The sequence below is a fragment of the Tachysurus fulvidraco genome, chromosome 8 (genome assembly GCF_022655615.1).
Source record: "Tachysurus fulvidraco isolate hzauxx_2018 chromosome 8, HZAU_PFXX_2.0, whole genome shotgun sequence".
In the NCBI taxonomy this organism is placed as follows: Eukaryota; Metazoa; Chordata; class Actinopteri; order Siluriformes; family Bagridae; genus Tachysurus; species Tachysurus fulvidraco.
The window spans coordinates 16,906,935-16,932,265 of record NC_062525.1 but is presented as its reverse complement, the minus strand read 5'-3'; the positions used below and the strand labels follow the sequence as shown (position 1 = coordinate 16,932,265).

Sequence of the window (25,331 nt, the reverse complement as noted above, 5' to 3'; positions counted from 1 at the left end):
GCACCATATAAATGAAATAAAAGATTTATTTATGAAATGTTTTGTGGACTATGCAGTTTACACATGAACTCCCATTAGGTTGACCGGTCGCTTATTGTACCGTTTTGAGATGTCAGCTTCAATCTGTAAAAAAAAAAAAACAACAACAATAAATACAAATTAAAATTGTTTAACTGATTTTACTTGCTCATTTACTTTACTTTAAAAAATTTGAAGCACAATTAACTTGCAAAAGCCAAAGTGATTGTTTTAATTAAATAAACATGAAAAAAAAAAAGAATACATCATCCTGGGCTTCCCTGATATATACTTATAAGTTAAATAGGATGTGATACCAGTTTCTGTAGTTCCTTGATGTGGGAAGCCAGAAAGTCGATGCGAGGTTCCAGCTTGGCTTGTTCCTCGAGAGCTTCTTGTCTCCGCTCAGCCAGGGAGGCTTGTTTCAGCAGCAAGATATCAGCCTGCTTTAGTTTCTGCCTCAGAATGTCAGACACACGCCCCACATAGCTGAAGCACAACCACAAATACAAACTTTAAGTAGGAGTTATTGTGAATTGTAATGCATGCTTAAATTTCAGTTCTGGACATCATCTTTCACCGTCTAGTTGTGTGTATGGGCACTTACCGTGGCGATGCCTGGATCATGAACAGATGCTTCATGCGCAGTGATGTCAGTCCTTCCAGGAGGTGGCGCACATCTGCCAGCATGGCCTGTACGTGCTCAGGTCTCTGTCCCTGGATGATAGCGGGAGCCAGCTGGAACTGGCTCATAGCCACCATATCGCCTTCCTCACTCATCTCACTCAGTCTCTGACACAAGAACACTTCCAACTAGGCAGTCAAAGACAGAAAGAAGAGCATCACAACCTAGCAAACATTTCCACCTGAAATAAGACACCATTATATCTGGAAAGATGTTTACAACAAAATCTGTCCACAATGGTATTTATGTCATTGGTTTAAGCTGGCCATAAAATAGGCTGCAATCCGTAATGTAGGCCCAAAATTTAAGTACATTTATAGTCCGGTCATAAAATAATGTTCTAGTGTAGAGTTCATCACCTCCATCAATTCATCGATAAACTGACTTCGTGTCTGTGTGTTCTCGAGCAGAGAGAACGCATCCTCGCCTCTCGCAACACCTTCAGGACCTGTAAACCCAGCCTGGCTCATTAATCTTGTTAGGACATTATGCCTATTTCAAATGTGTAATTTACTACAGAAAGCAAATACATATTTACAGTCAGTGCCTGCAGCAACAACTTCGATTTCCACTGCAGCAGTTTCAGTTTCACCCCAGTCAATGCCATCATCACCTGTGTTCTTATAATGAAAATGAAATATTAAACAATATGATGCATCAATATTACTGCCACTGTGGAAATTGATGTACTGCAATAAAAAACCCTGTAGTTTGTATGTATGTATGTATGTATGTATGTATGTATGTATGCATGCGTGTATGCATGTATGTATGTATGCATGCATGCATGTATGTGTGTATGTATGTATGTGTGTATGTATGTGTGTATGTATGTATGTACATACAGTGGAGTGAAAAATTGTTTGCCCCTTTAATGTTTCAGATCATCAAACAAATTTAAAAATTAGTTAAAGATAACACAAGTAAACACAACATGCAGTTTTTAAACGGAGGGTTTTATTATTAAGGGAAAACAAAATTCAAAACCACATAAAAAAACAACAAAAAAACAAAAACATAACTGTGGTTTATTACACCTGAGTTAAATTTCTCTAGCCACACCCAGGCCTGATCACAATCAGGAAATCACTTAAATAAGACCTGACTGACAAAGTGAAGTAGACCAAATCATCAAAAGCCACACGTCATGCTGAGCTCTAAAGAAATTCAGGAACAAATGAGAATGAAAGTAATTGAGATATATTTGTCTGGAAAGGGTTATAAAGCCATTTCTAAATCTTTGTGACTTTCTACAAATGGCAAAAACATGGAACAGTGGTGAACCTTCCAGGAGTGGGAAAAATTCCCCCAAGAGCACAGCGACGACTCATCTAAGATGTCACAAAAGACCCCACAACAACATCCAAAAGATCTGCAGGCCTCACTTGCCTCAGTTAAGGTCAGTGTTCATGACTCCACCATAAAAAAAAGAGACTGGGTCTCAAAAATGACCTGCGTGGCAGAGTTCCGAGATGAAAACCACTGCTGAGCAAAACGAACATAAAGGCTAGTTTCAGTTTTGCCAGAAAACACCTTGATGATATCCAAGACTTTAGGGAAAATACTCTGTGGACTGACAAGACAAAAGTTTAACGTTTTGGAAGGTGTGTGTCCCATTACATCTGGCGTAAAAAAAAAAAAAAATCCTGAAGGACAATGTACTTTGTGTACCATCTGTTCGTGACCTCAAGCTGAAGCGAACTTGGGTTCTGCAGTAGGACAATGATCCAAAACATACCAGCAAGTTCACCTTTTGAATGGCTGAAGAAAAACAAAATGAAGACTTTGCAGTGGCCTAGTCAAAGTCCTAATCCTACTGAGATGCTGTGACATGACCTTAAAAAGGTGGTGTATGCTCAAAAACCCTCTAATGTGGCTGAATTACAATAATTCTACAAAGATGAGTGGACCAAAATTCCTCCACAGCACAGCAACAGGCTCATTGCAAGTTATCGGAAATACTTGATGGCGGTTCTTGCTGCTAAGGGTAAGTGGCCTAAGCAGTTATGAGGTTTAGCAGCCAGCACTTTTTCACATAGGGCCAGGTAGGTTTGAATTTTTTTTCCCCCTTAATAATAAAAACATTCATTTAAAAACAGCATGTTGTGTTTACTTGCTATCTTTGACTAATATTTAAATTTGTTTGAAATGAAACGTTAAAGTGTGACAGACATGCCAAAAAATCAGGAAGGGGGCAAACACTTTTTCACACCACTGTATGTATTCATGCAGTCACATGCAAGTGTGTGAACAAGACTGAATTACCTCTTTGCCAGACTCAAGTGAAATGCCCCAGTCCACCTCTTCCTCAACTGTGGACCCAATATTCACCTCCTCAGCATCACTGCATAAGTTGCCCCAGTCAATCTGTACAAAAAGGTGCACACACACACACACACACACACACACACACACACACACACACACACACACACACACACACACACAGAGAGACACTTACTTAGGTTTTGAATAGCAAAAAGACTTCTGTTCTCATATGCAAAACAACCTGTTCATTTTGTTTCTTACTGTTCTATTCGGTAACTCACTGTTTCCTCTGTGACAGTATCTAGTGGTGCTTCCTCTACTAAATGTCTCTCTATAACTGCTGGGACTTTTCCTGTCTTCCACTCATACACTGTTGTGTTTCCTTTTTGCTTAACAAAAGACAGCATAGGTAGAACAGGCTCAGACCTGAAGAGAAATAAAAGATATGATTTATTATTTTTTTTTTTAATAGCCAACTCTAAGCCAAGTTCAATATAAAATAACAGTATGAGAAAAGTCACAGTGATGGCACTCACCAGTCACAGACAAACTTGGTGAAGGCCGCGTAGAGCTTGATCGTTTCATCCAGGCAGGCAACCTTTCTGCCTATGTCCTCAAGTACAGTAGGTAAATCCTTAACAAGACCCTGTAACTCCCTCGCCACATTCTCCCCCTGAGAAAGTGTGTACAATTTCCAATTTTAATCTTCAGAATCATATCTGTAGCCAAGTGCAATTTAGCTCTATTTATCTCAATAATTTGCAGGTTTGGAAAGAACAGCTGTAAGAATCAATATAAATGTTTGCATGTAGACATAAACTCAACTGCTATAAGTATGTGGACAACTGACCAACACACTAGGCATTAATATCTCCTTTTCTCTTTTGGGTAAGATGTCCTCGAGTCGAATGTGGAATGTGGCTGTTGTGACTGCTCATTCACACACAAGAGCCTTAGTCAGGTTGGGCAAGAAGGCGTGACTCACGGTGTGATCCAGCTCATCCCAAAGCGTTAAGGTCAGGGCCCTAACCTTGGCAAACAATGTCTTTATGGACTGCATTTGTGCATGGGGCTGAAACTTAGTTCCAGAAAGGGAGAAAATTAAAGCATACAAAGTCCTAGGCAATTGTATGCTTCTAAATTTTTGTGGCAACAGATTGGGGAATTTGTAAAGGCAAGGCAACCACATATATCTGGCCACATATGTCATATCATCTGCCTGAAACTGAGATGAAGGTTTTGCCAATATATAAACTGCATACCTGCAATGAAGCATTTTAAGAATTTAGTCCTAAGGAATGAACAGACGAATACAAAATAATCTCAGTTATGGTGAATTGATAAAAATAAAGCATTTTAATCTACCCAAAAGTCAATACAAGTATTTTCCTGCATCTTTCCTACCTGTCAAAAACCAACTTTTCAAAACCAGACCTTTTTGCTGGTTTTTGTGCGAGTGGGTTTCCCACTGTCATAAAAAGGTGGTAGGCGGACTGGCTACCTAGGTGTGAATAAGTATGTGAATGTGTGTTTACATGATGTCCTGTAGTGGAGAAGGGTTTTTTATCAGGGTGAATGTTCCAAATTTCTTATGTAAATGCTCCTATAATTGTCTATAAATAAATCTGTTTATGTCCAGCTTGATAAATACAGCCAAATACAAGACCAGGAAACCAACACCTATTGGTTTTTCTATTGAAAATAATGGTATAATTAAATAATTAATAATTTAACATTTTTTGTAGGTCCCATTCTTTTCTACCAATCACATTTTTCTGTACCTGACTAAAAACATACAGTATGATTTGAAGAATTTTTTTTTCTTGTCTGTGTTGACTCACAATAGTTCTTCGGGTTCCCAGAGAAGGCATGAAAGCACTAGATGCTCACCCTAATGCCGTACTGCTTGCATGCTGTGTAGTAGCGCTCCCTCAGGTCTGCAGATCCACTTTGGCACTCCAACTCCTTTCTGCTTAGCTCCTGCTGAAGCTGCTGTGCTTTAGCCACCTGTTTCCTCAAAGCAGGGCCCTCGTAGCTTACACTGCGACTCAACAGACTGGCCAGCTCAGCTAAACGCACATTGAGGTATATCATGTGCAACACAAACATGATGTTTAGCACTAGTGTTCAAATAAGTTTACAGAATAAGTTTATAGAATAAAGATATAAGCTTTGTTAATAATATCTAACCCACATGATAAACATGTTGATCCTTAATTTGTAAGTAAGGAAGTTTATTTATAGAGCACATTTAAATTCAGGTTACACTGATTAAAGTGCTGTACAAAACCCAAGTAAAATTACAATGTATAATATAATGACCTTATCCACCAATAAGCATAAAAGAACAAAAACGTAAAAGGAGGTAGGTAGCACCAAATTAAGAGGATGGGAAGTTCAACGAATAAATATATGTTTTAAGCCGAAATTTAAAAACTGAAACAGTCGGAGCATTTTTAATGTCTAGACAGAGCTGATTCCATGGGTGAGGAGCAGCTCCTGCAAACGCTCTATAACTTTTCGGTTTAAGGCGAGATCTAGTTGAAGTTTAGAAGACCTAAGGGACCTAGTTGCTAAGTAAGAATGAATTAGGTCTGTAGTGTAAGAAGGTGCCTGTCCTGTTAGTACTTTAAAAACAATTAAAAGCATCACCTACCCAGATATACATTATCTTTTTCATATGAAGAGACTATTTCTTGCCAGTCCTGTTGATAAATAAAAATGAGTTAAATACATAGTATGTTTATGTAGTTATACAAAGACTGGTCAAAGGCGTGCAATTACCTTCATCCTTTGTGATGAATATCTGCCGAATATATTTTTGGAGGAGGCTTCTGTTCCCTTTAGTATCTCTACTATTCTTAGGCAATGAAAATAGTGTATATCTGCATCAACACAAGAAAATAATTTTACTGAACATAATGTTGAAACCATGTTAATAGATAAAAATGATAATGTTGAGCATGCTGTGAAATCTCACAGAAAAACACAAATGTAGACATATGTGAAAGATGCACGGAGAGACTGACTGGATTGCCATTCAGTTTGTATTCTCACTTCCTGCCATGTGTGCCCTGGATAGAATACGAATTTACCACAACCCTGACCAGATTTACACGCTTGTGAATGAATGAATAAATGAATGAATGAATCAGTGAATTAATAACTATAAGCTACATTCAAATTTAGCTCAAATCCGATGCTCATCACACGACTCATAATGAAATTTCCTCTTTAACCCAATTAGTTACGTAACTGATCACACTGTACATAGAAGACATCATAAACAGCTGCACCAACAAATCAGAGTTAAGTAAAGCAAGCCTTAAAAGGGCACTGACAGGAGCCCCTGAGAAGCTGCTTGATTTCCTCATTTTCCGGCATGTCCTGGAGAGCAGCGTTGATCTTCTCCCTGATGGCCATCACTGCATTCTGCCATTTCAGAGGGCAGTGTCTCCTGTCCACCAGCCAATCTGAAAACAAATGCATTCACATACACTATATGCAATGCATATACACTTGCATGTACATGTGTATGTTTCACATAAATAAAAGTTGTCTTACCGAGAAGTTTGCTGGTTTGAATGTCAATAGGGAGATTTTGAATATTCTGAAACGACAATAAAAGTCTTTCTGTAATGTAAATATGTGTAAAATAAAGGTGCTATGCAAAGACCTGGGCAAGTAATTAAGAAAATAAAAGTAGTCCAGAAAAAATAGAAAATGAAAGCAAACATAATTATGACAGATGACTTACAAACATAAACCTGGATAACAACACATACATTTAGTTCAAATGACTAATATAACAGTTAGACATGTTGGCTAATGTATCTACAAAACATCACATGTACCGTCTCGAAATTACATTGAGCACAACCCTCACTTTACCTCCATATTATCCTCAATTTCCTGCTGTTTCTTAAATGTAGAATTACTGTAAGATTCCTTACATATAAAAAGCGCTTTTTAAAGGATATTTATCATAGTTGTCGTTTACATTGCCATTGACACGTACATACTACATACACATCCAACCAATCAAAAGGCAGAATAGGCAGACGTTCGTATCTGAATTAGCCAATTAGAAATAACAATAGTGGCCCAGTTTCATGCGTAGACAACTTAGTGAACCGGGCTGCACACTCACCAAAATAAAAGACCCTACATAATCATTTTAAGATGTTGGGTCTTCTAACGCAGAATAGAAATCGATTGGAAAAGCCAATAAGCATGGGGTCAATTTTACGTGGTCTTAACCCCCCCCCCCCCCCCAAAAAAAAACAAACAAAAAAAAAAAAAACGCGTGAATCATAGAATTTAATGAAATTAAAAACACAACAAATACAATTAATTCAGAATTAAAATCAAAATGATGTATTCCTTGCTTGATTTTGTCTGATTCTTGCTCTCTCTGCTATTGTTTTTATTTTATTTTCATTCATGCTTCGGCCCTGATACATTAAACAAACATAGTCTTTATATTTAAGTATTTTTTTGTATTTATTTCATATGCTAAAACAAGTTGCAGGGGATGTGCAGTTAATTTATTTTCATAATTTGAAAGAGGCTTATTTAGTTAGTTAGTTAGTTAGTTAGTTCAATAATCAGTGAGAACATCAGGGAAGCAGTGATGCGGTGCAGATATAAACAGTGGCTGAAGTCAGGCTGATTGTGCCTAGTCATACTTGTCAAAGCACATAACACCAAAACATGAAAGCTCTCATGAAAATCCTTTGCATGGTAATGTTGTGAATTCTGCCAGTTGCACATCACTGTCTAATCCCACTTAGTCCACTGGCATTTTGAGTTTGGTTGTCAAAGCTGGTTTAGATCCTGATTCAGTTTCATTTTCAGACACTAGGCAGATGGTGTTTCAACATGGAGTTTCAACTCCTAGGTTATTATCACAATTATCACACCAAGACAATTGTACGCATAGCATCCACTACCTGAATGATGAACAGAAAAAGCACTCAGGCCAGGTCAATGACTCCAAATTAGCTATACCAATGACTCTGTTAAAGAACATAAGCTTTCAGAAGCAAAAATTTCATTTGAGCAACATCTGGAACTAAGTTACCTATAGAGTGGCCCAGGCTGCATCATAGCTTCTTACTCTGCTTACAGAATTAATATGAAGAAGACCAACTCAAGCATTCTAGGTTTAAGAATGAGCTAATTCAGTGAATCCAGAAGGTTAGTAATATTAACAAAAAAAACTCACTTCATGCTAGCAGAAATAGCATGATAGCATTCTTTTACTTTAAGATAAAATGCATTTATTTCAGTGCAAAAAAAAAAACAGGGGGCTATTGGCATTTTTGGAGATTAGGATATCTACAAGCTGATAAACATAAGACTCCAAATTGTGGACAGAAACAGTCATGTCTGTATGAGTGGTTAAAAAAATAGATTAGATGACTGTGTGACAGCATCATTTATTGCAAATACTATATAATATGGCCACTTTGCAACTTCTGTGTGTGGGTATATGCACAAAACCTTATCTAGTTTATTCTCACTACACAGGCCATTGGAAGCAGTAAAATAGATCAGTGGTTTAATGGATCATTAGGAAAAATCTGAGAGGCATACATATGTTTGCAGACCTGTTTGTATATGAGCTGCTTTGAAGTTCCTTTAAAATCAGCATTGATTTGTATGTTTTGAAATGTGAGATTTGCAGGATCCCAAAGACAGCACACTAAACAGTACTGTACTGTGTACTATACTAACAGACCAGAGTGGAAAACCATGTTCAAAGAAATTCATAGCTCTTTTATCTTTTATGCCATAGGTGATTGGCAAGAGGGATGAATAAGCTTTATTTTCGTTTATGACAGTCAAAGAAAGCATTTGCTTTTTCAAAACCTCAGGTGTTTATTGTCTTCATTCAGAATGTTAAGGGTCTTTTGTATATACAATGCAAACTGTAAGTCAACATCACACTCCCATATGATCGGTTCAGTTTGACAGATTGATCCCTCCCCCTTATCACTCACATGGCTGTAACATAGACACAAGTTCCAAAGGGTTGTCCCTAAGTTTCAGCTAGAGCTGAGACACTTGTGGGAGGCTCTATAAGCACTTCTCTCAGTGTGTTGGTCTGTGTATGGGTGTGCAAGGAGACAGTGGGGAAGGCAACACCTTGGTGTCAAATAAAAACAATCAGAGATTTATTAAGAAAGGTTCAAGGTGCAAAAAGTAACAAAGCTTTGGACTCATTAACAGAGGAAGCCTACACAGGAGAATGGAAGAAAACAGCTTGTTGATTATCACAAACGTCTGACTTCACGTGGACAACTGTTCTTCTGGAACACAGCTATCTTCAAATCAGGTAAATCAATTTTAAAACGACAATCAAGCTAAAAAAAAAATCCACTTTAAATGCTTGGTAAGTAAAAGTAAACTGGTACATGAAATTATTAGTGCTTTAGTAAATGTTACTGCTTGCTCTCCCTTCTGTTACATACAGTAGAAGTCATTATTTTGAATAGCTTTACTTTATTGCTCAATGTCAGATAGCAATCTTGCACTCAGCATGAAACTAAAACATTTATTAAAATTTATATTAGATAGATGGTATCATTGTATCGAGTCAAATGAAAAGGATTAGATTGGGACACCAGCCATCAGGGTAAAGAGTCTATGGATGACTGCCTCCCTCTTAAAGCATTGAAACAGCTTAGTCAGAGAAACAGAAACTGATTAAGCCTCCTAAACCCCACAGTAACCATGACAATGTCTCCACACCTATCCCAGGTGAGAGAGATATTATAAAAGCCCAGTTTAGTGAGCAAACATAATACTCCTGTGACTGTAACTTGCTTTACTGGGCTTTGCTGCCCTTTGGCTAACAACTTCCTTGTTCAAACATTGTTTCAGTGAAAGGCTTTGAACTTGGTTATTGATTGTCATGGTTTAGACAGTGCAAGATATAAATGCTTTGTGAACTGTGAGGCTGCTCGGACAGAGAACAAAACAACATGCTTTAAGCAATTCAAGATTTCATGTACAAATTTAGAAGTGGTGTTAAATGGTAGTTAGATATAATATGGTCTTATATTGCTGGTCATAATTCTGGATTGTTCTACCGAATATGACCAAAGTGCAAGCCGACTTCCTTTATCTCGTCACGTGTTTCTCATTGTTACTGTTCTGAGCTGGACTACTGTTTCCAACAGTCGGCAACTTCTTACCATTCTTTGGAAAACAAAACCAGTGATGTGTCTGACTGAAACAAGACACCATCCAAGAGATGCAAAGATTAGTGTGTTAGAAATAAGTTCTTTTAAAGACAGACAACTGTGCAAACATTCCTAGTTTCTTTTTGTAAATGAAAGTGCCATTTATGTAAGTGTAGGGCATCACCAGCATGTCCTGGCCTGATTGTCTAATATTTCAATGGACCGGTCCATGTTCGATATTTGAACTCAGCAAAAACATATCCAGTTTGAACACATAAGGACATAAATACTCATGAATTAGAGGCATAATCTTAGATCCCATCTTAATTTATTTGCAGCTATAAAGTGAACCAGCTCTATCCCATGGTGCATTGGTTCATTGTGAGCTCATATGATAGTTCATTCCTTCCTGAGGAGCTGAAGTACTATAGTAGAAAATGACAGATAAGTAAACATTACTTTTATGGGACAAAAGATTAAACTGATTACAAATTTAATAATACGAAGCATGTGGTTTTATCTAAGAGAAGGTTGTCCTGGCTGCTTATATAAAAAGGAAGAGAAAGGATCCAGGGATATTGTTTATTAATTGAACCCTGCTAGTGTTAGATGTTACTGAGAGAGGAGAAAGCTTTCCATATTAACCCAGTACTCCTCTGTATTTGCCTAACGGGACCATAAATTCCTCTGTCTAAATGAAAAAGAAATTAATACACCGCATTGAATTAGTGTCTGGTAAGAATGTGCAATATGCTCAAAATATTCTTTCTTAAAGCGAAGAAGAAAATATTGTATATATATATTTTAAGAAAGTAACACATTTGTAGTGCAATAAACCATTATAACAAACATTATTTGCTGCATTAGTTACCACTGACAAACCATAAACCCTAGGATTACTAAACAATATTATTTTACATTACATAGATATCAACTGACATTTGGGAAAATGGCAAATAAATAACATTTTATTAGCAAATGTTCACATAAACTGGACTCAAATAGAAGTCTACACAACTGACAATAAATGTCAGCATTTTCCCTGCATGTGTGGGTTTCCTCTGGGTTCACCAGTTTCCTCCTGTGTCTCCAAAAAATGGCAGTAGTTAACCAACTTGGTTAAAAAATGGTCAGAAATTTGAATGCAGTGTGTAAATATGTGTGTGAATGGTGCCTTGATTGAATGGAATCCCATCCAGGGTGAAATAATGTTCATGAGGTAAGATATATTTAGTGACATAGTGTAAATAAGGTGTAAATGCAATAAAAATATAAATATGCTTGAAAACTGTACGTGTAAAAGAAAATTACTGACTTAATAGTAAGCAGCAATTAGGTTTTAGAAAACACATCACTGCAGAAAGGAGAGAAGATGTAGTCTGATTGTTGTCTAAGCTATAACATGCACCATATATCACCTCTGTTGCAGGTCCAAACTTTTGTGCTGTACAAACCATGGCTGAGTCTGCCTGGTGGAAACTGACCTTCTTGAGAAAGAACTCATCTGCGTCAAAGGTCCTTTATGAAATTCCAGCTGAGTACGGATGCAACACTGGCAATAAAGAGCAGTCCAGCCTTCCTCAAAGCACAGATAATGCTGCCAGTCAGCTAGATGACAACCTGGAAAAGATTGTGGACAGATCTTCCACCAAAAGCTGTCATGTCAGAGTCTCTCAGTCTGGCCGTTTCAAAGAGAAAAAGAAGGTCCGATCCACATTGGCGGAAAATTCCAGTATTTTCAGTGAACACAACAGATGAGAACTGATGAGAACACTTCTTAAAAAGGAGATGCTTTTCACTGATGCTCAATACACCCACCTACCCACACACACACACACACACACACACACACACACACACACACACACACACACACACACACACACACACACACACACACACACCTGTACACTTGTTTGTTTTTCAAATTAGTGAATTCAATCAGTACAGACATAATGAAAGAATAACTGATATATTGTTGTACAACTTCTTTGTTCATTTTATTTAGTCATAAAATCTTCTTACTTACACCAGATATTCTAGATATAAACATCTTTTAGTTTATGAGGAGTCTTTTACAATCACTATTTAAGAGGTCTTCTGAAGATGTACAGTATATAAGCATATGGGAGCAAATCGTTTAGACTTGAGTTTGTACTTTGTAACATTAACTGTTATCTGCATTTTATCATGCTGATAATCATGTGTTGATTTTATGATCGTTTTCGATGTTTAAGCAAAGACAACTGAACAGCCACTTTCTGTTTTACTTCTACATTTCTACACAAGGGAACATATTGTACACGTGTTCCAATGCAACAGATTTACTCTGGTGCTGCTGTGCCTATAGTACCTTAAAGAGGGGTGTGTGGTAGCCTAGTGGTTAAGTTGTTGAGCTAACAATCAGAAGGTTGTGAATTTGATCCCAGGTCCACCAAACTACCACTGTTGGGCCCCTGAGCAAGGCCCTTAACCCTCAACTGCTTAGTTGTATAATAAAAAAATGAGATCATGTAAGTTGCTCTGGATAAGGGCGTCTGCCAAATGCTGGAAATGTAAACGTTAAAGAAGTGACTGACAAAATAATTAGATCATCATCATACTATAATAAATGTAAAATATAACAGTTGTATCAGTTGCTATAGCACTGCCATCTACTGGCCTGCCAAGCAACATATTTCTCTTAAATCCACAAACACACACTGGGGACAAATTGAAGGAAATTCCAGTGGCTGTGTAATGCTGTGTGAGATTTGGTTTGGGTTATTTTGGATTTTTTATTTTGACATCTCCTTTTTCCTATGATAAAATATCTCTTCCTCATATTTCTTCTTTCTCTTGTCTCTTCCAAATGCTTTGATGCACTTTTATACATGCTCAGAGACTTGTATAATTTTTTCCATTATTTACATATTGTTATTTTACCATATTTATCATTAACAGAACACGGTAAAATACAGCACAACAACTTCATGGATAAAATTTCATAACCTTTTTGGTTCGTTTTATCTTGACTGACAGAAATGTAGAACCAGTTAAGATCGTTTACCAGGTAACATAATTACCATTTTAAATTGCATTTCTACAGGTATTTCATTTAGGGATATCACTCAAATAATCTGGTCTTAATATGCCTTTGAAATATGAACAAAATGGCAACCACTTTCATATAACTGGACCATTACACTTTGCTATTATATTTGTAACTAAAATGTGATATAATGAAAAGACAATTGTACATCGTATGCTAACCAAAACAATGTGATTATATACATTAAAGAATATCACACAATTAGTGTCACAGTGAATCACAGTGTCACCATATTAAACTTTGCAACTCTAATCTGCAAATGAGCACAAAAAAACAAACCAGAAGGTTCCAGATCAGCTTTATTTGAGAGTTTTGATGTTATTGTATTTGTGAGAAAAAACCCCCAGATTAAATAGTTACAACATACAAATGTAACGAAGCTTTTCACAGAAAATGAAATTTTCTCAAACTTCATATATGTTCCTAATTTAAAATGTTGTTTGCTTCTTGTGTGAGTTACAGTTTATGATGTATATGTTGTAGCACAGGCATCATATCATTTACTATCCTATTGAAAAGATTCAAATGTACATACTAAAATATTTAAAATTAATTATTCTACGGTACAAAAACAATCAGTAAACAGATAAAACAATGACATCAAAGACATTAAGGGTCTTTCTTTAATTAAAACTATATGTGTTTCATTTAACTTCCTAAAGTACTCTAGTTAGTCTAGAATATTGATTCTCTTGAGTGAAATGGTCAGGTTTCCTATCAAGGTGCTAAGCGGTGGTACACCCAACCTCCCTCGGCCTGATGCTGCATTTCCTGAAGTTCAGTCTCACCCTCCTTGTTTCTTGTGAAAACAATACGATCGTGCAGTCTGTTGGTTTGACCTTGCCAGAACTCAATCAGGTATGGATTAACAATGTAGCCTCCCCTACACAAAGAATAACAAATTAGCTATAACAAATACTTGAGATTTATGATTACAAAACATGACTCAAACAACAGAATTCAACTTTATTATTATTTCTAATTATTATAAACAAATGAAACTCTTTTGAAAACTGGTGACTAAAGCAACCTAAAGCTACTTTGTTGTTTAACACATACCAATAATCCGGTACCGGGACCTCTGAGTCCTTATATTTCTTCTCCAGCTCTGCGTTCTTCTCTCTTAGGTACTAAAAAAAACCAGGACATTAACACAAAACTTTTTTCCCTTCAACCATTAAATGGTTAAACTAAGTACGGAACTAAGTACGGAACTAAGGCTGAAAATTGTTTGCTCACATGTCTGTTGGGTATCACGATGCTCTGCCTGCTCACAACTGCTCCAATCTGACTGCTTCTGGGTCTGGAATGAAAATATTCAGCTGAATTCTGACGTGAGATTCTCTCTACAGTACCTTCGATACGAACCTGTGGGGACACAATGTTAGATCATTTAATTACAGGCACCCTTCATGCAACATATACTGTTCAATTAAATGATATAGGTCCACATTAACAAATTATGTCTTTTTTTTTTTCCATTTTGTCTCTTATTCTTGATGTGTCAATAACAGTGTTTGCCACACACATTTATATAAGAAATACAAATATTTAAAAAAAAATGGCCAAAACTGTATGGACACCTGACCATCACACTCTTATGTCGGCCTTCCACCAAACTTGCCACAAATTTGGAAGCACACAATTGTCAAAAATATGTGCCTCTTGGTTCTAACCCCTTCATTAGAACTAAGAGGCTGAAACACAACCAGCTTGACAATGCCCCTGTGCACCATATGTTTGGGTGCGGTCCATGAAGACATAGCTTGCCAAGAATGGTGTAGAACTGTGCCTGACCTCATGAATGCTTTTGTGGTTCAATAGGCAGAAACTCCCATAGACATGTTCAGCACAAACATTAAGTACAAATATGTACAAAAAGTACAACACCCTCCCAGAAAAGTGGAGGTTATCACAACAGTACAGCGAGACTAAATGTGAAATCGGATAATCATTAAGCACATATGGGTGTGACGATAAGGTGTCCACATACCTTAGGTTAAATAAAGTATATTTTAAACAGTCTGATTGTTTATTTCATACAATCATTTTGGCTATTCTCTTTGTTTCTGTAATATGTTAAATGGATAAGTGTGCATACACTCACCTGCTTATTCAGAGGTTCCCAATAAAACACAAGAGAGGCATGGGGATTTATATCCTACAAGAATGCATTAAAATAGTCCATGTGAATTTTGGGTCACTTTGACTAAAAAAAACAAAAAAAACAAAACAAGATTAAGTCAAGAGAAAATGTTTGGAAAAACTCACCAGCTCTTTGCCTTTACGGCTCTCGTAATTAGTGAAGAAGCAGAATCCATCGTTACTGTAACCTTTCAGCAGCACCATTCGAGCAGAAGGCCTCCCGTCCCTGTAAAAAATATTTAACACATTCCCCAGTCACAGAGAAGTCTATTGTTTGGGCTCTTAAAGTGAAACACGACTCCTTGAAAAATAAAATGCAATGCATCACATTCTCACTTGGATGCTGTTGCAAGGCACATGGCGTTGGCCTCACCAATTTCTGGGCATTTTGTCGCTTGATCGAACCACTCGCCAAACTGCTTAATAGGGTCAAGGGAAATGAGCTGATCCTCTTCAAAAGACTATGGGGTTAAAGGAAAACTGCTATTAATATACCTGGGTCTATACATCAAAAGAGCTTGTGTCAGTTTATACGTGATACTGTCTGATAACAGTATTATACCTAGATACTAGGACCATGTGTATATATAATGGTGTACATGTATACATACACATGTACACACATACACATGTACACATGTCCACATACACATGTACACACACTTGTCCACATACACATGTACACACATACATGTACACATACACATGTACACACTCATGTATACATACACATGTACACACTCATGTATACATACACATGTATACATACACATGTACACATATACATACACATGTACATGTGTATGTATATGTACACATATACATACACATGTACATATACACATGTACACATACACATGTATACATACACATACACATGTACGTACACATACACATGTACACATTAGGGGTGGCACGGTACATGAAAAAACACCCGAACCGTTCGGTTCGCTTGCCTCGGTTCGGTTGTGTGCGTCGCACAGTTCGACGCATGCGCAATGTAGCCCCGTGTTCAGTTTTGCCTCAGACAGTTTCGCACGAACATACATATAGACAGTAAAAGTTGAGTAAGGAGTGCTGCGAAAATGGCAAGTGGAGCAGATAATGAAGGTTGCCCAGAGTTGGCAGATGCGCCCGCGTTGTTCAAATCCAGTGTGTGGGAACATTTTGGGTTTTATGTTACTTACGATGACAACGGAAATAAAACAGTAGTTAGAACTGCGACTGTGTGCGAGCATTGTGCAAAATGCATTCAATATGCTAATGGCAACACTTCTAATATGACAGTTGTGTTAAGATGGTTAAACTTATGCTTGACTTTATGATTATGGCCTTTGCTATTGTTATAGCCTCATTATATTATGTTATTACATTATATTATATATTTATGTTTAAAATATTTTGACTTGTTTAAAAGACAGGAAGAGTTACTCTCTTTTTCTTTTTCTTTAATATATATTTATTATATATATATATATATATTAATTTTATATATATATATATATATATATATATATATATATATATATATATATATATATATATATATATTGTAAGAGCTACACTGCAGTTTGATAAATGCAAGTTAATTTCAGTCTGTGTGTACTAAAGCTAAAAAGGCACAAGTTCCTGTAGATATAACAATACACATTCTCCTTTTTTGCCAAAAAAAACGAAAAGCATGTCATCATCAATGTCCTCTCTCTTGCTGTGTCAAAATCTCACCTAGCTTTTACTCAGAGATGGTCCCAATAATGTGCTTAAAGTCAAGTCACATTCAGTTAGTGCACGATTACATTACAAAAATGTTAATACTGTATCCTAAATTGTGGATAATTAAGCTAATAAGCTATATATCAAATGCTGAAGGAAATTTCTGGAGTGTTGAAGATTAAAAGAAAAATAACAACAAGAACCGTACAGAACCATGCCACCCCAACACACATGTACACATACATGTACACATACACATGTACGTACACATACACGTACACATACACACGTACACATTAGGGGTGGCACGGTTCACAAAACCCACAGTTCGGTTCGTATCACGGTTTTAGGGTCACGGTTTTCGGTTCTGTACGGTTCTTGTTGTTATTTTTCTTTTAATCTTCAACATCCCACAAATTTCCTTCAGCATTGAATGCATTTTGCACAATGCTCGCACACAGTCGCAGTTCTAACTACTGTTTTATTTCCGTTGTCATCGTAAGTAACATAAAACCCAAAATGTTCCCACACACTGGATTTGAACAACGCGGGCGCATCTGCCAACTCCGGGCAACCTTCATTATCTGCTCCACTTGCCATTTTTGCAGCACTCCTTACTCAACTTTTACTGTCTATATGTATGTTCGTGCGAAACTGTCTGAGGCGAAACTGAGCACGGGGCTACATTGCGCATGCGTCGAACTGTGCGACGCACACACGAACCGAACCGAGACAAGCGAACCGAACGGTTCGGGTGTTTTTTCATGTACCGTGCCACCCCTAGTACACATACACATGTACACATGTACACATACACATATACACACACATGTACACATACACATACATACACATGTACACACACATGTACACATACACATGTACACATACACATATACACACACATGTACACATACACATATACACACACATGTACACATACACATACATACACATGTACACACACATGTACACATACACATGTACACATACACATGTACACATACACATATACACACACATGTACACATACACATATACACACATGTACACATACACATATACACACATGTACACATACACATATACACACACATGTACACATACACATACATACACATGTACACACACATGTACACATACACATGTACACATACACATGTACACATACACATGTACACATACACATATACACACACATGTACACATACACATGTACACATACACATGTACACACATCTCTACAATTTTATCTTTTACTACGACTTTGAAGCTAATAAAGAAATATTTGGTTTCTATTTTAAAAACTGGATCTAACTCAGTTTGTCATTATTTGTACTAAATTTCATAATCTGCAGGAACGAGTTCTGGTTTAAAAGTCAGTTATAAACATGAACATTTACCTCATCATCGCCTTTATATTTTTTTCTCATGTCACTCAGATCCATTTGTCTGATGTCATTCGTCGATTTCGTGTGAAAATGGGAAGCGGATTCGGATCGACGGTAAACTGACAGGGAATACAGAGGCGGGGTGATTATTTGAGCAGGTTTTTTGATAAAGTTCACTACGCTGAAGCTAAACAAACGTTTCATGCTGTCATGAACGCGACGTATTACGCCATGACGTCTTTACATAAAGCGTCGCTGCAGAATATAAACATGGTCAAAAAATTAATACCCGACTGGCACAAAAAAAGGCAGTGATGAGTTTGCTTTAATAACCAATTTAATAATCAATTTCCCGACAAAAGAATTCGACATTAAAACACAGATAATTGTGAGCATATATTAGCATCTCGGCTCAGGAGGATTTAGATTTATAAATCATTCACTTGCACGGATCCTTCCACGGAAATGTTTTGAAGCTCAGTTAAGCGGAAATGCGTTAAAAGCGCCATCCCTAACGTCACATCCGGTGCAATATGGCAGCGACCTTGTGTGGCAGGATTGTCACAAAAACAGGTATTTTTTTTACCTTGTGCATTTATCCAAGCAGATTTAGATTTCACCCGATTCATAATCTATCCGTACTTTTTAATAGTATGATGAATTAAAAATGGGAAATTCGTATAGTCAGTATAAATGGATTTCTATACTGTTGTAGTGATGGGGTGGCTTTTCAGCTAAGAAACAAAACACAATTTTTTGGTGTATAAAGTAATTAACCTGAATCAATTCGAGTCTGAATTTTTAATTGAAATTGTCCTCACTATTGTCTGTTCTTGGTGTTTACATTTGTTCAACGGCTGCCGCTTTACTCCAAAGTAAATTATAGCGCCCCCTTCTGTGTATTTATTCAATTACAATTGCTCTAAGTCAGGTTTAACAACAGTCACTGTGTCCTTGATGTCCTTTCAGGATGTCTACCTCTGGTTCAGAGTTTGCGTCATGGCTCCAAAGCTGTAACACGCCACAGAAAGCCCATGCACTTTCTGAAGCAGAAGCTGATGGCTGTTACAGAATACATTCCCCCTCAACGTGCTGCTCCTCCTGCAGCTCTGGCATCACGCAACTGGAAAACCGAAGAGGTCTGTGATCACTAAACCAGTCTGGAATGTTAGTGTTCATTGTTCTATTTCTCTATTTAAACATCATGTGAATGGAAACCTTAATGCTGCAGCATACAAAGACATTCAAGACCTACATATGCATGTGATGGTCAGGTGTCCATGAACATTTAGCCATAATGTATATATTAATGGTTTACAGCTTTGAAATACATGATTTTAATACTTTGCTGTATATAAAATAGGGACTGAAACAGAACTTCTTTCGTTTATGTATCGCTCTGTAGCTCCTAGTGGAGAAAATCACCTTAAAGTCAAATTATATATTTTATAATAAATAAAGTTATAATACAGTATTATGGAATTGCATATTAAATACCAAATGGACTGTTTGATTAATTTGTAATTTTTTAATTTCTTGTAGGAAAGTGGCCTGGTGAGACTGTTAAAGAGAGACCTGGAGAAGGTCTTTAACGAGTGTAAGATGATTGCTGTGCTCCAAAACAATGCCATCAATGCTGAGGATATGTTACTGCTAAAGCACAAGCTTAGAAAACATGACATCACCATAAAATTTTTCCCCAACAAGGTAGCAATTGTTTTCAGGGAGCTGCAAACTGTCTTCGTTGTTCTACACTATTTACTGTTTCTCATGAATGCTTCCTTTGTGTGTCTTGCTTTTTTAAGGTAATGAGATCCTTTCTTCCCGGCAGCCCTTATAGCAACATGCAACCTTTGTTCATTGGACAAACCGTATTGTTTGTAAGCAAAGAGCCAAAAGTGAAGGAAATGTTACAAGTGTTAAGGAGAAGTCCACAGATGCTGCTATTAGGTGAGCTTTTCCTTCTTATTCCTTCCTTCCTTGCTTCTTAACCCTTATTTTATTCTGCAACGGAGTGATCAGAATTGTTTTTCCAGGTGCCTGCATTGAGAACACACTACTCTCAGGAGAAGGAATTCTTAACTACTCCAAGCTGCCGTCCATGTGTACTGTCCATGGTGAACTGGTTGGAGGCTTGACCTTGATGGCGTCACACACCGTTTCACTGCTGCATCGGCACCCTGCACATCTCTCAGCTCTCCTCCAGCAGTATATTCAGCAGCAGCAGCAGCAGCAGCAGCAGCCTGCAGACAGTGCTGAGCACAGGGCAGCATCTGAATCTGAGGAAACAAAGGCCTGAATTAAATTATTGGCCATCTGAAAAAAGGCTGAAGAAATTTCATAAGCATGAAAACTCTGTGTGGACTCTGATAAAGATCATTAATTCTGTGTTGACGTAAATATCTTGTGTTTATGGACTAATTAGTGCAACAGTCAACATATAAAGATACTTAAGATGCCAGATTTATTGTTGCTGGTACAACATTGTGTATTTTGCCTGATTTTACACAGAGAATTAAAGACATGTTTTGGACTCTTGGAAGAATTTCTGTAACTGAAACATAAATATTGTTTGGAAGAAACAAATGGTTAATACATCAGATCTCATGGCTCCTGTTTTTAATCTAAATGATCTGCCACATTAAACATCTACAGTATATTGCGCTCTTGAACTACTGGCAACCTTCATAAAATTGAGCAGAAATGAATATTTAATGCATAAAATGCAGCAAGCACTATTTTCAATGCTTACTTTTTCTAAAAACAGTACCCTTTCAAAGAATATTATGTGATGCCTCCCTGGAGTGAGTAACAGCAGGGTCTCTTTTTGAAAGGTCTGACAAGTTTGGTGATATTTGTAGAGTATCTCTGTTCTATATTTACATGCAAAATGTTTTATATCCTTTGTTTTCTTTTTTCTATGTGGGTTTACAATAGTGTTTCAAATCCAGACTTTTAGATCTTCAACACAAAGCATTTCTTTTGTGTTTATCGGTTTGTGTGGATTTAGTCATGTACTTGGCACATCTTTTAAAAGCTCGCTTGGTCTGTCAGAACTTCCTGACAGAAGCAATAAGGCTTTGGGCTGAATTTTTTTCATTGTATCTTCACAAGAATCCCTGAACCACCGGCTGCAAAAACTGCTGCAAAGTATCACAAAGTATTGTGAACGATTTGTTTCTTGCAAACTTGATAATTGCTGTACTGAACTAAACCATAATTCTAAAACAAAGATCTTTGGGCATGTTTAGCCCATCCTCCTCACCATGCTCAGGGGTCCAGATAAGACAATGTTCTTATTAACTGTAGGCATAGACATTTGTCATAGCTCTAATTGTGAGTAAATAAAAAAACAAACAAACAAACAAACAAAAAAACACCCTTATTCAATGGTAGCATATAAACAGGTTTTACATGTGTGTTACCTCATATTTGGGGCAAGTCGTGGCCTAGTGGTTAGAGTCTGACTCGTAATCCTAAGGTTGTGGGTTCGAGTCTCGGGCCGGCCACGACTGAGGTGCTCTTGAGCAAGGCACCGAACCCCCCAACTGCTCCCCGGGCGCCGCAGCATAAATGGCTGCCCGCTGCTCCGGGTGTGTGTTCATGGTGTGTGTGTGTGTTCACTGTTGTGTGTGTGTGCACTTTGGATGGGTCAAATGCAGAGTACGAATTCTGAGTATGGGTCACTGTACTTAGCCGTATGTCACGTCACTTATTTATTCACCTGGCGAGTTGATCTTATAAGTTTTGTTAGAAGTCTCTTTTCATTTTAAATGGAAAATATGAACTTAAATTTACAATAATTCATGATGGGTTTCAGTCACTTTTGGAGGGTCCTGTGTTATTTATATCTTTGCTATTTTCACAATTAATGTGTATAAACAGATCTATGAACTTCAGTTGCTATATTGTGTAAAGAAGACTTTCCTAAAATGATCACTAGGTGGAGATCCTACTCTGTCAAAACCCTTCGGCTAACCAATGTGTGATCAGCTGTACATTGAAATGGCAGCTGTGCTGTAGATTTGCTGTCAGGTGTCTCTTCAGAGCCATTTTGCCTGTCCCTCTAATTAGTGACCCCTTCGTCACTAATGCGGATAATGGCTTATCTCTGGAAGATGTTAAGACACTCACTGGGGCAGTTGAGGTTCCATAGCAAATTTTTGGACCATACTAAGGTGGGGATATTCATTTAAAAAACACATGAAGAAAAACAACTGATTTGTGTGGAAACATGGATTCTGAAATATTTCGGAAGTAGATTTTGTATAGGAGGTTCAGGTAAGAGGCATAAACATGCATGGTGGAGGAATTTAAATATCTTGAACCACATTTAAAAAGATAATGTATGACTTATTTAAAAAATGTATATCTTTATACTGTTGGTAGAATTCTAGGAATTACATGCTTACACTGTATAGAGCATTGGTTTTTCACTACAGGACTCTCTTTCAGAAATCTTTTAAACCAAGTACCCATTTACCTGACTAAAAAACAATAAAGACTTGTGAGGAAAAGCACATAAAGCATATGATTTTTTCACTGTACAGTGCAATTAACTGTTCTTAGTGTATACAACGACAAAGTCTTGAATCTTGGTACCATCAAAAGACCATTCAGAGCAAAAAAATACCCATAATACGATATACATCAGCTACAAAATGAAAAGATTCTTTAAGAGAGAATGTGACGGACCGCTGATTTTACTAAACTGTCACAAATCTTCACAGTTCAAATTTGTAGAACCTTTGTGTCATTGTCATTAACTGTTAGTGGAAGATCAGAGCTGCTTCTGTTTTATTTGTAATACAAGTTAGAATTGCATTTAGTGTATTTTTTAAAAATGTTTTTTATGCGTATTGTTTATTTCACTTATTTTATTTTATTTTATTTTATCGATCTCTCCTTGTAGTACACCAAAGAACATGGCACATATATAGAACACAATTATGTAGAGTTAGTCATAATAGTCATAAAATCTGATGCATGATGTAAGTAGGCAAAAAAGTGAAGAAAACCATGACAAGTCAGTTGATAACACTGACCAGCCATTCTTTAAAATAAACAGCTTGACATTAATAGATTTAGACCATTAGTAATCATCTAGTAATGGTCCGCTCTTCTGTATATGTTGACTAAGCAAAGCTTTGGCACTTGGTAAAATCTCTTTATCCTGTTTCCTCCTGCATGCTTCTGTAGCTGAGGTCAATCCTGCCTCAGCGGTAAATCTATTGCTATCCTTCACTTAGGTTGAAAGTCTGTAGCCAGACAAAAGAAAAAAAAACAACATATCTTTGCTACTGCAAAAATATTGAACTCATTCAGTTTTTCATTTCACTAAACTTTAAAAAAGGAGAAAATTTTATTTTATTCACTTCCAGAAGAGACACACAAACATGTGTACATGACGCACACTGAAATTTAAACATGTGGGTCTTTAGATGTGTTTCACAGGTTTTTCACATTTAATTTCTTTTTTTGAATATTACATTATTTACATGATACCTTGTGCGTTTATATCAGTTTACATCTACAATTCTTCCTCTTTTTCTTCATCTTCTTTACAGCAACAGCAGCAATAATAATAATAATAATAATAATAATAATAATAATAATAATAATAATAATAATAATAATAATAATAATAATAATATTTTTCCTTAACTTGTCGTCTTATTAAGTCCTGGTGCTGAGTTATCCAAGCGACAAGTAAAACAGGAATGCTAAAATAACATTGCTTAAAGCCACTTACCCTAATCCTTCCACACAGAGTATCTCTGCTCCAGGAGTATCTCTGCTCTCTTACCCCAATTAAGGCTACTATACTGTATCATTTCCTATAAATTAAAATATGTGTTGGATATTTTTTGAATTTATTCTATTTACTATCTTGATCTTTATAGATTATTGCTTGGTATTTGTCCAGACATCAATCTAACAGGAAGTCCCAGAGAGGGTTACATCATCACATTTCTCAGCTATCCATAAAGATTTTCCTTGTCTGATGTCTACTTTATGGACATGCGTGAACATGTTGGCATCTTAAGCAACTGCACTTGTTTTAGAACACACCCATCTGTCTACTTTTTTACTTATTGTGTGTTTTTGTCCTTTTGGCTTTCAGTTTTATAATGTTCCTTTGGTGTAAGGGCAAAACTGAAGAAAATAAGTCATTGGGTCTGAAACAATTATTATTAATTTTTTAACATGATCCAGAAATATTCTTAATATTCATATAATCTCTGTTAATATGCTTCACTGACTCTCGAGCTTGATAGTATTTGTCACACTTAATGTAGGCATCAAAGCATCCTTTTAACAACATTTGGAGTTTTATTTGGGTTTTTTCTGTATGTATTGTATTATCCAGATTATCCAGATTAAGGAGGGCTTTATATGTTTTTCATTAAGATGTCTGGTCTGTAAACAAATGATGAACAATCAGAATAATCCAATTGAGATAAGCAGATTGGGATTCAGGATCTATAAGATTTATTCTTTTAGATAACAATGAAAAATGGTTCTTCTGTTCTGTGGCTGTTTGTGGCTATATACTGAGGTTAATGTTTTTTTTTTTTTTTAGTTTTTAAAGGGACGTGCAAAAGCCATACTGTTTCTGTAGATAGAGCGTGAAAAGATACTGGGCCTAAATTAATAGTTCTATTTTACAGAGAACCTGATCTTTATATTTGGTATGAACACAACCTTGGTGTTGTAGAATTAATAATTAATAATGTGTCAATTTCTTGCTCCATTACATTTATATTTAAGATTTCCACTAATAAGTTTAGTATGGAGGCATCTGGATGGACGCCAGACCACAGCCAGTT

General features: G+C 36.7%; 3 protein-coding genes and 1 long non-coding RNA gene across 4 annotated transcripts; 2 read left to right on the top strand and 2 right to left on the bottom strand.

The window, feature by feature from the left end:
• Window positions 1-8: 8 nt before the first annotated feature.
• cdk5rap3 (CDK5 regulatory subunit associated protein 3) lies at window positions 9-7,031 on the bottom strand. Its single transcript, XM_047817754.1, has 14 exons — window positions 6,863-7,031; window positions 6,536-6,581; window positions 6,313-6,444; window positions 5,756-5,856; window positions 5,628-5,676; window positions 4,862-5,040; window positions 3,508-3,644; window positions 3,253-3,397; window positions 2,969-3,070; window positions 1,242-1,323; window positions 1,063-1,151; window positions 626-831; window positions 336-507; window positions 9-123 (listed from the first exon to the last, which is right to left on the bottom strand). The coding sequence occupies exons 1-14, from the start codon at window positions 6,866-6,868 to the stop codon at window positions 58-60; spliced, it is 1,512 nt and encodes a 503-aa protein (XP_047673710.1). The 5' UTR covers window positions 6,869-7,031; the 3' UTR covers window positions 9-57.
• Window positions 7,032-9,000: 1,969 nt separating this feature from the next.
• LOC113639029 lies at window positions 9,001-13,453 on the top strand. Its single transcript, XR_003439741.2, has 2 exons — window positions 9,001-9,311; window positions 11,591-13,453. It is a non-coding gene; the product is annotated as an uncharacterized LOC113639029 (long non-coding RNA).
• Window positions 13,454-13,534: 81 nt separating this feature from the next.
• pnpo (pyridoxamine 5'-phosphate oxidase) lies at window positions 13,535-18,705 on the bottom strand. Its single transcript, XM_047817624.1, has 7 exons — window positions 18,514-18,705; window positions 15,734-15,858; window positions 15,524-15,623; window positions 15,360-15,413; window positions 14,492-14,620; window positions 14,312-14,382; window positions 13,535-14,135 (listed from the first exon to the last, which is right to left on the bottom strand). Exons 1-7 carry the CDS (start codon window positions 18,703-18,705, stop codon window positions 13,970-13,972), a joined length of 837 nt encoding a protein of 278 aa, XP_047673580.1. The 3' UTR covers window positions 13,535-13,969.
• A 188-nt stretch (window positions 18,706-18,893) lies between these two features.
• Window positions 18,894-21,103, top strand: mrpl10 (mitochondrial ribosomal protein L10). Its single transcript, XM_047817625.1, has 5 exons — window positions 18,894-19,074; window positions 19,471-19,640; window positions 20,044-20,208; window positions 20,307-20,451; window positions 20,538-21,103. The coding sequence occupies exons 1-5, from the start codon at window positions 19,035-19,037 to the stop codon at window positions 20,798-20,800; spliced, it is 783 nt and encodes a 260-aa protein (XP_047673581.1). The 5' UTR covers window positions 18,894-19,034; the 3' UTR covers window positions 20,801-21,103.
• Window positions 21,104-25,331: the final 4,228 nt, after the last annotated feature.